General features: G+C 40.5%; 1 protein-coding gene across 1 annotated transcript in view; it reads right to left on the bottom strand.

Moving 5' to 3' along the window:
* KNL1 (kinetochore scaffold 1) overlaps positions 1 to 15,549 on the bottom strand; it is a 289,758-nt gene that overhangs the window by 180,299 nt on the left and 93,910 nt on the right. The window contains exon 4 of the mRNA XM_044073731.1: positions 233 to 342. Coding sequence (XP_043929666.1) covers positions 233 to 342 — 110 coding nt within the window. The remainder of the gene's footprint in view (positions 1 to 232; positions 343 to 15,549) is intronic.

Below are 15,549 nucleotides of genomic sequence, written 5' to 3'. Positions count from 1 at the left end.
AAAGACCTACAAAGTTTAAACCACTTCTTTTTCATGCATTTCATGCCCAGTGAATAATAATTTATACTACTGCTTCTCAGGAGTGCAAAAGGCAGAGCAATATTCAAAGGACAACACTATTAAGAACAACCTAAACAAAACTTGGGGGTGTGAGATAAATTTTGAACTTGAGTAATAATGCATCAAATAATTCATAACATTTAATATCATAAACCTTTTCTATAAAACTTACATAGGGAAGCTGGATATGGGAAGAATATTTCTGATGCCACACACCACTGCTTTTAATGAAATGGAAGATTAGTCTGTGGACCAGATGACCTGCCATAGGCGCAGTTTCATCTAAAGAATAAGCAAAAAGGTTTATCAGACAACACACAAGTAACACATTTTTATATGAATTCAGATGCAAACTAAAAAGAAAACAGCAGATATATACTTACCATATCAACTGATCTATAAGAAAACCTAGTATAGCGGGTAATTTGCTCATGTACTCAGCACAGATCTGGGGATTTTTCCCCCCTAGTTCCCTGCCCAAAGGCATACTTGTTTCCTGGAGTTACATGCCAAAGAATTAAGGATCACGCTACAAAAGCACAGCCCTAGTGCATCTCATTTAAACTTCCCCATCCAAACAGCAAGCACAATCCGCAAGTCATAAAAAAAAAAAAAAACAACATTAAGTGCATGGTGTGGCACTCAGTTACTTAGAAAAGTAAATAATTAAAACAATTTTTGTTCTTGACAGTATTTCTACGGTACAGTTCATGATTTAAATTGCATGTTATATAGTAAAAGTATTTTCAGTTATTGTTGGATGTGATAAAGATACCAAAAGAAACAAGTGCCTTTTTTCTTATTTAGTTTCAAGAAATGTAGGCTTTACAAAGTGAAAAGAAGAAAGGCTACACAAAAGCACATTTAAATTAATATGCTGTAATCTTGAGTTGCTGAGGTGGGGGATGAAGCATTAAAGTGCACTGATTATAATATGCACAGTTAATACGTTCTCTCTTACTTTTGTACAGGTGAATGGATTAAGGGTTTTAGCTTAATTTAATGAGAATTATTTTTGTGCATGCAAGTAAGAAAGACACTGACTTCTAGTGAAAAGTTTTCCTTTGGCAAATAAATGTTCAGATTAAGTGGAGAGGTTTGCAGAACTGCACAGTTAGTACTTGGTATTTCCATGAGACAAGAAGTGTACGGGGGAAGCAATAAAAGCCAGAATACTTTTATAAGGCTAAAGGTTAATGTTTCTTGAAAGCATATAAGCTGTTTATCACATCTGGGAGGGGAATGAAGATAAAACAAGAACAGACCGCAATTAGTGTAAGTTGGAGCACAGGGTGCAGCATGCACCTGGGTTACATTACGCCGGAACATGCAGCTGTTGATTTGAGACAACTGTCCCTATCAGGAAAATTAAATTTCATTACTTGAAGATGTACACAGTTTTGCATTTAAGTTAATAGATTCTGGGGGTGTGTTTGGCATGTTGTTTGAGAGTTTTCATGAAAACAAAAAGTATTGTAAAAAGTGACATTGGTTCAAATGGAGATGACAAGAAACAACTGTATAAGAGATCAACCTGCTAAACATTATGGGTGCATATAACACAAGTTGGAAGAGACATTTAAAAGCTGTCATATATAATAGGTAGGAATAATAACTTCTTATCACAATGGCTACACTAAATATATTATTTTGTAACGTGAATGACCTCACAGGTATAGATAAAAACGCAATAGTACTGAATTATATTAAGAAATGCAGAGTGCAAATAGTAATGCATTTGAAAATAACTGAGCATGTGACTTTGATAAAGAAAAGATTTCAGGATGGATATTCAGCAGAATAACAGGGACAAAGGAAAAGGGGAGTACTTACACCAATTGCTAGAAGAGCTCCAATATTGATAGAAAAGGAAAAAAAGATAGCAATGGTAAATCTGTGGTACTAAGTGGCTACTGGCAAGGGAGGAGGATTACACAGGCATGTATTTATATTCCACCTAAATTTTCTATTACTGAGCTTAAGAAATTTGTGGGAGAAAAATCAGCTTTCAGCAGGCACTATTACTTATAGGTAGGGGCTAGAAGTTGATCTGGAACAGTGAGGATGTATCAGGGGACCTAGAAGGTAAAATATAACAAAAGAGGGTAGCTTTCTGAAGAAATGCATGAACATATTTGGTAAGGAAGATGTGAATTCAGTTGTAGGAACTCTGACAGAAGTTACACAATATTTTCCAAAGTACAATAATCAGGCTAGACTAGACTGAAATTATATTTTACAGGAAAATGTGCATTTAATTGAAAACTTTGAGACACATCCAATAACTATTTCAGATCATGCACAAACAACTAAAATAAAAATGCAGGGTAATGAAGTTAACATGAGACACCAGTACTTCTCCACCTAACTGTAGAAAAGAGAGGAATTTACAGAACGGGTAGTAGAAAATGTTTTATAACTTTTAGGGAAGATAGAAATTTCTTCCGAAGTTGTGAGTGGGATAAAATGAAAGTGGAGTTTAAAAATTGGAGGGGGGGAGCAATGGTTAACAAGTAAGAAGGATTATTTAGAGGAGATGACACAGATTAAAGTACTGCAGAATAAGGGAAATCTCACAGAACAAGAGAAGGCACAAGTGCAGAGTGCTGAAGAGAAAATAAGTGAGTATCACAGGATCATAGGAGATTACTAGGCTATCTATCCAGAGGTCATTTTAAGCCTAGCTGTTTCAACCCAATGTAATTCTGTGATGACTGCCCATGTCCCAGAGAGTGGTGGGCACTATCTCGAGTAAGAATTTACAGTGTCCCCCCTTCCACTTGTCCAGGTTCCTCTTGAACAGTGTCGTAGAGGTGCTCTGTTTCACATGAATCGGTAGCCTGTTCCAAAGATGTAGAAGTCGCTGGGAGATAAATCTGTCTCTCCAGCATGTCCTATTTAAGTTGTAGGCCATATTTAAGTCCCTGGAATGGGCATCCCTAGACCCATTTGGATAATATGCACAAGTTTAGAAGGATTGCTGTTAAACAACTTTTTTAATAATAAATCCAGTGCATAAAATCTCACAGCATGATGACTTAGGCAACAGAAAGTAGAAAGAGTTTTTAGGGAGCCTATAAAAAAAAAAAAAAACAGAGATCTTGCAGAGGTATTAGAGACATTTCAGAAATTTTATGAAAATTTGTATAAAGCAGAGGAATGTGGAAATCATGAAGTACAAATGGAAATATTTATGGAAGACTTAAGTATGCCAAGGTTAGGGTTGGGGAGGCTCAGCAATTAACAGTTAAGACAGATGGAGGTGAGATAAAAACGGTGACATATAATCAATCTGCAGGAAAGTTTCCAGGAACAGATGACATTCCTGTGGATGTCCTGAAGCTAGAAGGGAAGAAAGTGATAAAGATCTGGAAGACTTTTGCTTAACAGTATTTTTAAAAGAAGGGGAAGCATCAACATTCTTGAAGAAAGCTGTGGTGGCTATAATACCTAAAGATGGTAAAGACACATCAGACCCAGCTTCATACAAGCCCATTTCAATTTTAAACTGTGATTATAAAAAAGTGTATACGTCTATAATAGCTCAACTAATTGTAAAAGTGCTGCCAATATTGATAGATATGGATCAATGTGGTTTTGTGAAGGGTAGGCAAACATTTGACAACATTAATATAACAACGATGATCCAGAGGGAAGCAGAATCTAAGAAAACACTCCTGTTGTTATTGGGTCTTGATATAGAGAAAGCATTCAGCAGAGTAAGCTGGGATGTTATGAGTAGGGCAATGGAAGCATTTGCATTCCGATACAATAATAAGGTTAATTAGAAGGATATATGAGGGATCAGAGGCAAAAATTAACATGGGATGGTTCATTTCTGATAAGTTGGATTGCAAAAGGGGAACCACGCAGGGTGTCCTCTTTCCCCTTTGTTATTTGCATTATATTTTGAGTTAATAGCAAAGAAAATAGGAGACTCAGAAATTCGAGGATATAATTAGTACGGTAATTAAGAAAAGTTGGATTTATTTGCAGTTGATATTATTATGTACCTGATAAAACCAGAAGGGACATCTCAGTGCTGTGGAACATTCTGACAGAGTTTCACTTTTTTTGTGATATAAAATCAGTGTAGACAAAATAATGGCTATAGCTGTAAACTGTGTACCCACACATGAATTGGGTCAGCAATACCCATATTTCTGGGGACAAAGAAAATGGAGTGTTTAGTAGTTAGTACAGGTAAAAATGATTCTGCTATGGCAGTTAAGGATATGTGGCAAGAGACAAAACAAAAACTGATAAACTGGAAGCTCTTGTTTATGGATATAGACACCAAGATACAAGCAGTGAAGATGTTCTATTCCCTTTAGTTATATATATATATATATATATATATATATATACATATATATATATATATATATATATATATATATATATATATACATATATAGGTCAGGGCATGTTGTTATCAACCAGAGGAGAAGTTCTTGACAGTAAATAATAAAGAGTTGAAGGATTTTATCTGGGAGAGGAAGAGAGCAAGTGGGATAAGTTGATCCTTCCAACAGAATAAGGTGGTTTATGATTACCCAATTTGAAAGCATATTTTAGATCTAGACAGTTAAGGCTCATACACATAACACAAGCAGAAAGCTGAAATTCAAAGTGGAAAGGGATGATGACGAAAGCAGGGGGAAATTAAAGAAATAAGGAGAGAATGGGATTTTGAATGCCATTTTTTCTGCTGCATAGCTGCATACCTGAGCTGTTTGGTTAGCTTTTACATACCTACATCAACCTTATTACAAGCTGAAATAAGTACAAACTTGCAGTGTTATAAAATAGTACTGCATTTTATTTTTTCTGTTTTACTGTTTCATTGAATATTGTGTTAAAAATAGTACTGCATTTATCTGCTTATTTATTTGTTCACTGAAAATTGTGAGCTCTCTGTCTGCAGTTAGTGGGTTTATTCTTCTCACTTCATTGATATTCGGTGTAGAAGTCTTAGCCCAGAGGGTTTCTCTGTGCCTTAAAGTCTTAGTACCTTATCTCTGAAATTATTTCTACTGCATACTTGAGCAGTTTGGTTAGCTTTTACATACCTACATCAACCTTATTACAAGCTGAAATAAGTACAAACTTGCAGTGTTATAAGATAGTACTGCATTTTATTGCTTCATTGAATATTGTGTTAAAAATAGTACTGCATTTATCTGCTTATTTATTTGTTCACTGAAAATTGTGAGCTCTCTCTCTCTCTGTCTGCAGTTAGTCCCCCCCCCACCCTCCCTGTTCTTGTTGTGGTATTAATCTTGGTTGCTTTGGAATTGACGGCCACTCCTGTAAATTTGTGTTTGAACACTCCTCCTGGGCCCATCTCATTTGCGCACTCAACCGAGTACAGTGAGATCATATTTTGATTTCAGACACTCCTACCATTCCCATCTGTTCAGTTCTATCCTAGTCTAGTCTAGTCTCATTAGCTCATCCTGCCTAATACAGAGAGAACATTTGAGTAGGCATACCCACTTAGGCCCTGAACTTGTCTGATTGAAGACTGCTGGAACAGGGCTCAGTTCTGAGTTTTTTTACTGGGTAATTTGTTTAAATCAGTTTGCTTGTTTTCATTGTTAAATATATCTCTATATATAAAACACATTTGCACTTTATCTGCTTTTACTGTATTTGTATTTCTTCCTACTTTATTACCTTATCTTGCTTTTGCCTCTTCCTAAAAGTACTCAGTTGTGTTTATTCTGCTGCATTTATTACTGCTTGGTAGTAGCCTGATTAAATTGTAACTTTTCTTCCAAGTCTTTTGATTAAAGCACTTGGGCTTCAGACCAGTTGTTTTACATTAAGAGGGTTTGTGGTCTGCACTGTTGTGGCAGGACAGGTAGCTTACACCCTTCTAAGTTGGGAATTGCTGACTGAAGGTTCAGTGTCTGTTATTCTAAAAGTGTATTGGTTCTGGTTTAAGCACTTGGGCTCCAGGCCAGTTATTTTACATTAAGTGGGTTTGTGGTCTGCACTCTTGTGGGAGGAGGGGCTAGAGTCTGCCCTTCTGAGCTGTGAATTTCTGGTTAAAGGCTTACTGTGCATGTTTATTTGAAAAGATTTTTTGATATTGGTGCGCCCTGTCTGCTGTAGCATAGACTTGATTCAGGCCTGCTGAATCCAGCTTTGTTTGTATAACTTGAGCATTAATCCAGGCCATCTTTTTTGGAGAAGGTTCCTCTGCACCCTAGTGGCAGGAGTGTATGGTTAGAACTGGTCTGATTGAAGACTGCTGGAACAGGGCTCAGTTTTGAGGTTTTTTACTGGTTAATTGGGTAATTTGTTTAAATCAGTTTGCACGTTTTCGATTGTTATATAAAAAAATCGCACTTTATTCATCTGCTTTTATTGTAATTGTGCTTCTTTCCATTTTACCTTATTTTGCTTGTGCTTCTTCTTAAAAGTACTCAGTTGTATTATTCTGCTGCAGTTATTACTGCTTGGTAGTAGCCTGATTAAATTGCAACTGTTATTCTAAGCATTTTGGTTTAAGCACTTGGGCTTCAGACCAGTTGTTTTACATTAAGATTATTTGTGGACTGCATTGTTGTGGCAGGACAGGTAGCTTTCATCCTTCTAAGTTGGGAATTGCTGATTGAAGGCTCAGTGTCTGTTATTCTAAAAGCACATTAGTTCTGGTTTAAGCACTTGGGCTTCAGGCCAGTTATTTTACATTAAGAAGGTTAGTGGACTGCACTCTTGTGGGAGGAGAGGCTAGATTCTGCACTTCTAAGCTGGGAATTTCTGCTTAAAGGCTTATTGTGCCTGCTTATTTGAACTGTTCTTTACTGAAATTTGTGTGCCTTGTTTGCTGTAGCTCAGAACTTAGTAGTTTATTGGCCATTTTGGACTAATTTCTCTTTCATTTCCCTGCTATAAAAAATGCATTTGCACTTTTTTTGCACTTGTATTCAGCTTAGCAAGTGCCTGCCAGGTGTCTTAGAGTTCTACAGCAGCAGAGAGACAAAAGAGAGACTTTGGAGTGATTAAGTATAATTTTTCCGCATTTTCGTGCTAACTAATTCCGCCTAAAACGCCGATTTTTTTAGCGTTTCTGTGATTTAAAAAGCTTGTTTCTGCTACATATTGTACTTATTTGTTGCCTGCACATGAACTAAGTCGCTTTTGTGTAGGCTACTCACTAAAGTGCGATAGCCATTTCTGTGCAATTAAAGTGTTTTTTGTTTTTGATTGTATCTATTTTATTTTCTGAAAAAAAAAAAAAAAAAAAAAAAAATATATATATATATATATATATATATATATATATATATACTTGTTTCCCGCCTTTCTGAACTAGTATAGTCCAGTTTTCAGGTTATTGCTGAATTCAGGGCTGTGTTACAAGTTTCTGTGTTGCCCATACCTTACTTGGATAGAAGAAAGTTTCTCTGTTCATCTGTGAGCGAGGGGAGCTTTGAGCATCCTGTCACTGGTGGAGTGGTTTCAGCTCAGAAGTTAGTAGTTTTTTTTTTTTTTGGCCATTTTGAGCTAATTTCTATCTCTTTCATTTCCCTGCTATAAAAACCACATTTGCGTGGTTTTACGTGCCAGGCAGCGCCGGTTAGCTAGGGTTAAAGTATTTCCGGCTCCACGAAGTCTAGTCTTCAATTTTTCCCTTGGAACTAGACAAACTTCCAACTTAAGCACTCAAACCATTCATTTCACAGCCCAGCACTTGCTCAAAATTCATAGCAAGCACTAATTAACCCTAGCACTAGACCCCCCTATAATGTCCAGAAGGACAAGGCTCTCCATTCGTCCCTACCAGACAATCAGTAAAACAGCTCACTTTACCTATTCAGGCATGCCCAAAGGGCAGTTTCAGGTGTACTCTCCAGTTCAACTGGTGAATCTGGACATTTTGAGGCAATGTTACAACTGCCTCATGTACAGAGATAACCCTCTCCTCCTACCACCAAACACTAATATATGTGAGAGATGTAATTATACAGCCAAACTGGAGGCAAAGCTCTCTCAACCCAAGAATGGAACTGACAGTCAAGAGGAGAAGAGAAATACTTGCAACACACCACCAGTCTCACATAGACCTATTAAACCAACACCGGCAAATAACACACAAAAACACGAAAACATACTCGGAGGCTCTAAATAAAAATCTGCAAAAGCAGCAGAGACGTCCAAAGCAGACACCCAAGCAACCTCCACACCTCATCACAAACCATGAAACACATACTTCACATAATCAGTGTGCCACGCAATCACATCCCTTAAGGCAAAATAACATACCCAACACACTAGTAATAGGCAACTCTATAGTCAGGCACACTGATGTCCCACTAACTAGGCTGGACAAGGAGAAGGTTACAGTTAGCTGCCTGTCGGGCGCCAGGTTCCCCAACATAATACAAGCACTCAGGTCACTCCAGAACAAGTACAAATACAACTCTGTCATTGTCCATGTTGGTGTGAATGACCTGAGACATACCTCCCTGGACTACATGAAAAGAGACATGGAAGAGCTCTCTGATCACGTAGTCCAGGACGGTATGACCCTGACCAGCATCCTGCCCTCACCAAGAATGATGCCACAGTATAAAGAAAAAAATGATCAATTTCAACAATTGGCTAAGTTTCTGGTGTCATTCAAAGGGGATCCAGTATCTGTCCACCTGGGATGACATGCTCGACAAGTCACGCTGCTTCGCAAGAGATGGCTTGCACCTGCCACCCTTAGGCTTTTGAATACTGGCCAAGGCTTTTGCCGCCCCCACAGTGCCTTTTTTAGGCAAGGCTCAAAAGACAAACCCACCACCGTAAATAGCACAAGTAACCAAAAACTGAGGGTAATGCTACTCAATGCCATAAGTCTAAACCTCAAAATGCATGCACTCGAGGCACTCCCCAGTATGGAGAACAAGAAACCTGTTTTAAGGCTCCAGAGAGCACCCCAGCACTACCAGGCTATAACTCATACCATACTTTTCGGTCACAGAACCCGGACCGAAACACAAACGTCAGGGTGTATCCATATTCATCAAGGATACCCACACCTCCAGGTTAGTGGCGCAGCATGATGCCTCAGAGATCATCCATGTGTAACTAACAATGGGAAAAACTGCAATTCAAATTGTAGCTTGCTACAGATCACCCACCATGACCCAGGACCCCCATTCCGCGTTTCTGGAGACACTGGAAAATATGAAGGTCCTACCAAATGCCTTAATATTGGGTTATTTCAATTAACCAAACATTAACTGGGACAACTACTCAAGTACCAACTCCCTTGCCCAATGCTTCCTAGAATTTATAAACTCGAATGCCCTGGATCAACTGCTCAACACCCCCACCAGAGGTGACAACATACTGGACCTAGTCATCACCAACATGGGCGACCGGTTTTCCACACCGGAGGTCAACCCCTCGCTGGTTAAATCAGACCATAGATGAATCACTCTGGATATCTGCATTCCGCCCCCACCCCAATCAAGGAAACCACCGTGAAAAACCTTTCAAAAGCAAACATCCCGTTAGTTAAGACTGAGGTGGAAAGGTTCACAGCCCCCATGCTAAAGGACAACGCTGTCCAAGCTGCAAATCCCTTACAAAGGTACTCTATGAGCACTTGCAAGAATGCATGGATCGTGCTATCCCAAGCAAAACCAAGACTCACTCCTCCAAGAAAAGGAAACCAGTCTGGTGGTCCCCTGCCATAAACAAGCTATACAATAGAAGGAGGAAACTAGTACAGAAAAGAGGAAAATCCCAAGAAGGAAAGACTACCCTGATCAGTATCAGCAAGAAACTACGATCCTTCATAAAATTATCCAAGGCTAGCTTTGAAAGAAAAAAGTACAGTTTTGTACCTACCATAAATGTAGATGTTCGAAGATCCACATTGCTGCAGTCCTAACACTTGGGTAGTCCGCTGTCCAGTCGGCCCGAATCAGGATGTCAGGGTACAAATTCAGTCTTTTCTTGTCCCAGATGTCAGAAGACCCTAAAAAGATAAGGCTAAAACCAAAAAACACCACACACTCCTGCACCAAATATATATACAATATATACAAATTTACAAGAGTATAACCTCACCCACACAACCACCCCTAAACACAGAGGGGAAGGAGTGCAGCAATGTGGATCTTGAACATCTACATTTATGGTAGGTACAAAACTGTACTATGTTCTTCATACCACATTGCTGCAGTCCTAACACTTGGGTAGAATCCCAAAGCAGAGGTAAGGGAGGCTGGCAAATCATAAGGAAGCAGGAGCTGACAACATGCCCTGCAAAATAGCCGTGGCAAAACCAGCCCTAGATTTAGAGTAGAGAGGAAGGTGGTAATGCTTAGAGAAAGTATGCACTGAACTCCAAGTAGCTGCCTCCAAAATATCCTTAGTTGCCACCCCCCCTTAGAAATGCTGTTGAAGTGGCAGTAGCCCTAGTGGAATGAGGCCTAATCCCAGCTGGAATCTCCTTGCCATGATGGGAATAACAAAATGCAATGCAAAACCCAATCCACTTAGAAATAGTTTGTTTTGACACAGGCTTGCCCTGAGAACTCAAAGCAAAGAAACAAACAACTGCTGAGACTGCCTAAAATCCTTAGTCCTGCTTAAATAATAACGCAACTGCCTGTGTACATCTAAAGTGTGCAAAATCTTTTCCCCTTATTTTGGGGATCTGCATAAAAGGTAGGCAAATGAATAGTTTGGTTTAAAGCCACACTAGAAACCACTTTAGGCATAAAGGAAGGATTAGCGTAAAGATACCCTATCCTTATGAAAATCAGGAAAGGCTCAATAAGGGCCTGCAATTCAGACACCCTTCTTGCAGATGTAATGGCTAACAAAAAGCAGTCTTCCATGACAAATATTTCAATTCAGCAGTAGCTGCAGGCTCAAAAGGTTGTAGAGTGAGTTTCTCCAACACAAAATTGAGGTCCCAAGCAGGAGTAGGAGCTCTAATGGGGTCTTATATTCTTTGCCCTCTAAGAAATTGCTTGAACAAAGGATGAGAAAACAATGGTGGGTCACAATCATAGTGAGCTGAAATTGCTGCAGCATGAATCTTAATGGAAGAGAAAGACAAACCTTTGTCCAATAACTCAGTAAGATATTGAAGAGCCACACTCAAATTTGGCTCAGAAACATCCAAATCCTTTGCTGCACACCAAAATAAAAATCTCTTCCATTTTCTTGTACTAGGTCTTCTGGCTTCCATAATCACATTCAAAACTTGTTGAGGAAGCTGAGACCTGCTATGGTTCAAAACAGAATATGCCAAGCTGTTAGATGAAGAGAGTGAAGCTTGACATTGAGCAGATGCCCGTCCTTCTGAGACAATAGGTGTGGAATCAAGGTAAGGGGCCATGAGGCTTCCTTACCAGACTCCTCAGCAATGGGTACCAGTGCTGTCGAGGCCAATCTGGAGCTATTAAAATCATCCTTGGCTTGTCTTGTCTGACCTTTAGAAGTACCTTTGGGAGGAGAGGCAGAGGTGGAAAGGCATACACATGAAGATTTTTCCAACTGAAAGAAAGAGCATCCACTTTCCAGGCTGTGTGATGAAACCTTTTAGTGCAAAACTTTGGCAGCTGGTGGTTTAGTGGAGAAGCGAACAGATCTATGTCTGGAGTTCCCCATGACACTGTCAATGTCTGAAATACATGAAGATCCAGTTTCCACTCGTGGGGATCCATGATTTGCCTGCTTAACACATCTGCTAAGGAGTTCTGTGCTCCTGGCAGAAACCTTGCTTGAAGATTCAGCTGCAAGCAGCAGTCTCCCACAAAATCATTGCTTGCCTGCATAGAGGATAAGAATGTGTTCCCCTTGTTTGTTGATGTACCACATGACAGTTGTGTTGTCTGTTAGAATCAACACCTGCCCTGGAAGAAGTAAATCCTTGAAAGCCAGTAATGCAAACTGGACTGCTAACATCTCCTTCATGTTGATATGTAGATGCTGCAGTCTGGCAGGCCACTTGTCTTGTATCCACTTTCCATTCAGATGAGCTCCCCAAGCTGTGTCTGAGGCATCTGTCGTTAGAATCTGACTCGCCTCTGGCCGGGTCACAGAGAGTCCCTTGTTTAGGTGACATTCCTGAGCCCACCACAAAAATTCCTTTTGAATGCAAGGTATTATTTGAATGACAGTGTCCAAATCCTGGCAGTGATGTGTCCATACATTTTTGAGATACCATTGTAGCTTCCTCATATGCAGTTTGGCATTGGGAAGTACCAGAATACAAGATGCCATGAACCCTAAGGCTTGAAGGACTGTCCTTGCAGTCAGCCGGACTGATGAGATAGTTGATGGAAGTAAAGAGAAAGATTCTTTTGTTTGTCCGGGGTTAAAAGGCCATCTGGGTTGCTGTATTCAGTCTCACACCCAGAAAGCACATGTCTTGAGAGGGTACTAGACTGGACTTTATTTCGTTCACAGAATACCCTAGGCATCTTAGCACTGCTATCACATATTCCAAATGCTGAAGAGGCACGTCCCTTCCTTGAGCCAGAATCAGGCAATCGTCCAAATAAGGATAGATTTGTATTCCTTTTAGCCTGAAGAAAGCTATCACTGGAGCCAGAACCTTTGTGAATACTCTGGGCGCAGTAGATAAGCCAAAGGGCAATGCAGAGAACTGATAATGAGAATTCCCAGCTCGAAAACGCAGATACTTCCTGCAAATTAGTCTGATAGGAACATGAAGGTAAGCTTCCTTGAGATCCAAAGTTACCATCCAGTGATCTTTGCCCAGCAGAGGTAAAAGCTGTTGTAACGTCAACATTTTGAACTTGGGAATGTCCAGATAAGTGTTGAGGATAGACAGATCCAAAATTGGTCTCCACGTGTTCCCCTTTTTGGTACTAGGAACAGGCGAGAATAAAATCCTAGGCCCCTTTCTGGCACAGGAACCGGCTGAATGGCCCCTATTTGGAGCAACAGAGAAATTTGCTTGTGAGCCTCTTTCCTTTGTTGAGGAGGAATGTCTGGCATGCCTTTGAAAGGAGGCAAGGTATGGAAATAAAACCTGTAACCGTGGTGAATGATATCCAATACCCATCTGTCTTGGGTAATTAAACTCCAGTTTTCTTTGAAAAGTGCCAACCTTCCTCCCAAAGGTGCTGCCAGACGAGAAGATTCTGGCAGCTGAAAAGGCAGGTCATTGTGTCTGTTTACGAAAGGACTGACCCATGCCCTCACCAGAAGACTGAGCAGGTGAACTCCCTGTTCTAGGCCTAAAAGAACCTTGAGCTCTGCCCCTACCACTAGACTGGGAATCATAAGCAGGATATGTCCACCCCTTGGTAGGCCAATTTCTACTAAACTTGAGGCTGAACCTGCAAAAATCCTTAACAGTCTGCATAGACTTAGCCTTGTCTTCCATTTTCTTTAGAACTGCTTCCACAGCGTAACCAAACAACACATCAGATTGTAAAGGAGCATCTAAAATCCTTGTTTTCACATGCTCAGCTAAATTCTGATCCCATCAAAACCACATTGCAAAGAATGCTTACCCACCTGTTCAGAAACATGAACTAAATCCTGCAACTCTTTACACTCAATACCTTCCGCCAAAGCATCTACCTTAGACTTTAATTGTGAAAGGAGATAATTTTGGTATTTCAACATGTGAAACTGGCAATTCAAAGCTCTCATGGCCAAAGTGGAAGAAGTATACACTTTCTTTCCCCATCTATCCAAAGCCCTAGCCTCTTTATCTGGAGGAACAGGATTTTTAACAACAGAAGCCTTAACACCTTTAGGCCCCTGTGAAACAGTTTCTGGGTCTGCCCTAGGACTCTTAAAAGATACTTATGAGCTTCAGGCACCCTATAATATCTATCCGGTTTAACTGGAGCAGGAGGCAAAGAGTCAGGGTTCAGAGAAGCCTCTGCAAAACATCCTCTACCACATCTAGAACAGGAGGTATAGAAACAAAATCCTGGAATCAGAGAAATCCTGACCTTCCCATTTAAAATGCTCCCTCATGGAATGAAGTGTCTCTGAAAATGAAAAATCCTCAGGAGGAGAAGCAGAAGGAGTAGAATCATCTACATCAGAATCAGAGTAAGGGGAATACTCCTGCAAGTCTTCAGCCCAAGACTCAGAAGCATCCGAACACTGCTCAAAACTCCCAAGCTCAGGTTCCACCCTAGGCCTCTTATCAGGAGGGGGCATAGAACCTCTAATCATTGTAATCAAATCTTCTGCCATCTTAAGCATATGCTTCTTAGTACAGACCCGAGAACTAGGGGTAACTCCTGAAACAAAACCTGGCCTGCCCCTGGGATTCCACCTGGCCTACCTCCTGAGAGGTCACATCTTGCAGTAATAAAGTCTCTCCTGGGATTCCAAAGAAATTTCTGGCTGAACCCTGGGGTATACACAAGGTATGGTAATCCCTATGAGGTATCTGTTTCACAAGAAATACAGTTATTCACTTTTTCTGACATCCAAAATACTGAGGCAAGAAAAACCAAAATAATCTCAACGGGTACTTAGCAACTTGATTCGGTCTGAAACTCCCACTCGGAAAATCTTAGAACGCCAACCTGCACTTGCAAAACCGACTGGGACAGCGGACTACCCAAGTGTTAGGACTGCAGCAATGTGGTATGAAGAACATCTGCCAAGACTCCAAAGATAACCATAAAGCATTCTTTAGCTATGTCAAGAATCTAAGTGGAAACTCTCAGATCTGCTCTGAGTTAGTGCAGAATGGCACAAAATACACTGAACCAACTGATATTGCCAACATTCTGGCAGACAGGTTTAGTGTAAACTTCACCCCCCTCCCACCCCTAAACGGCCCATAACCATACCAGAAGAATGTAGAGCTCCAGCAATCACTGACACACAGGTTAAAACAGCCCTATCCAAAGCCAAAAACACAGCTTCAATGGGACCGGATGGTGTCCCAGGCTGTGTCTTACACATGCTCCAAAATGAACTAACTCCTCACCTAAACACACTGTTCAAACTCAGCCGCTCTACAGGCTATATACCCATAGGGTGGCGCACAGCAACGGTTATCCTGCTCCACAAAGGTGGAGCCACAATGGACCCCAGGAACTATCGCCCTATAAGCCTGACTAGCCTGGTCTGCAAGGCTATGGAGCACATCATCATGAAACTCATTAACAGAGGCATTGGGAACTTCCAAACATTGGACCCTACCCAGTTTGGCTTTAAGGGAAGATCATGCCTCCTAAACCTGGTGGACTTCTTTGAAACAGTTACCAATTCTTTAGACGAGGGAAAGTAGGTCCACACAGCCTACCTAGACCTCGCAAAGGCTTTCAACACCATTCCCCAATTCTGGTATTATATACAAGCTCACCAGCCTGAACATAAACCCCTACATCACAAGACGGGTTGCCAATCGGCTCATGGATAGAACCCACACGGTCAGCTTTGCAGGCTCTAGGTCCGTCTCTAAACTGGTTACAAGTGACGTCCCCCAGGGCTCAAGTCCTGGTACCCCTCCTATTC

The sequence above is a fragment of the Protopterus annectens genome, chromosome 6.part0 (assembly GCF_019279795.1).
Source record: "Protopterus annectens isolate FY-2018-M chromosome 6.part0, PAN1.0, whole genome shotgun sequence".
NCBI classification, from domain to species: Eukaryota; Metazoa; Chordata; order Ceratodontiformes; family Protopteridae; genus Protopterus; species Protopterus annectens.
This window is presented reverse-complemented; position numbering and strand designations above follow the sequence as displayed.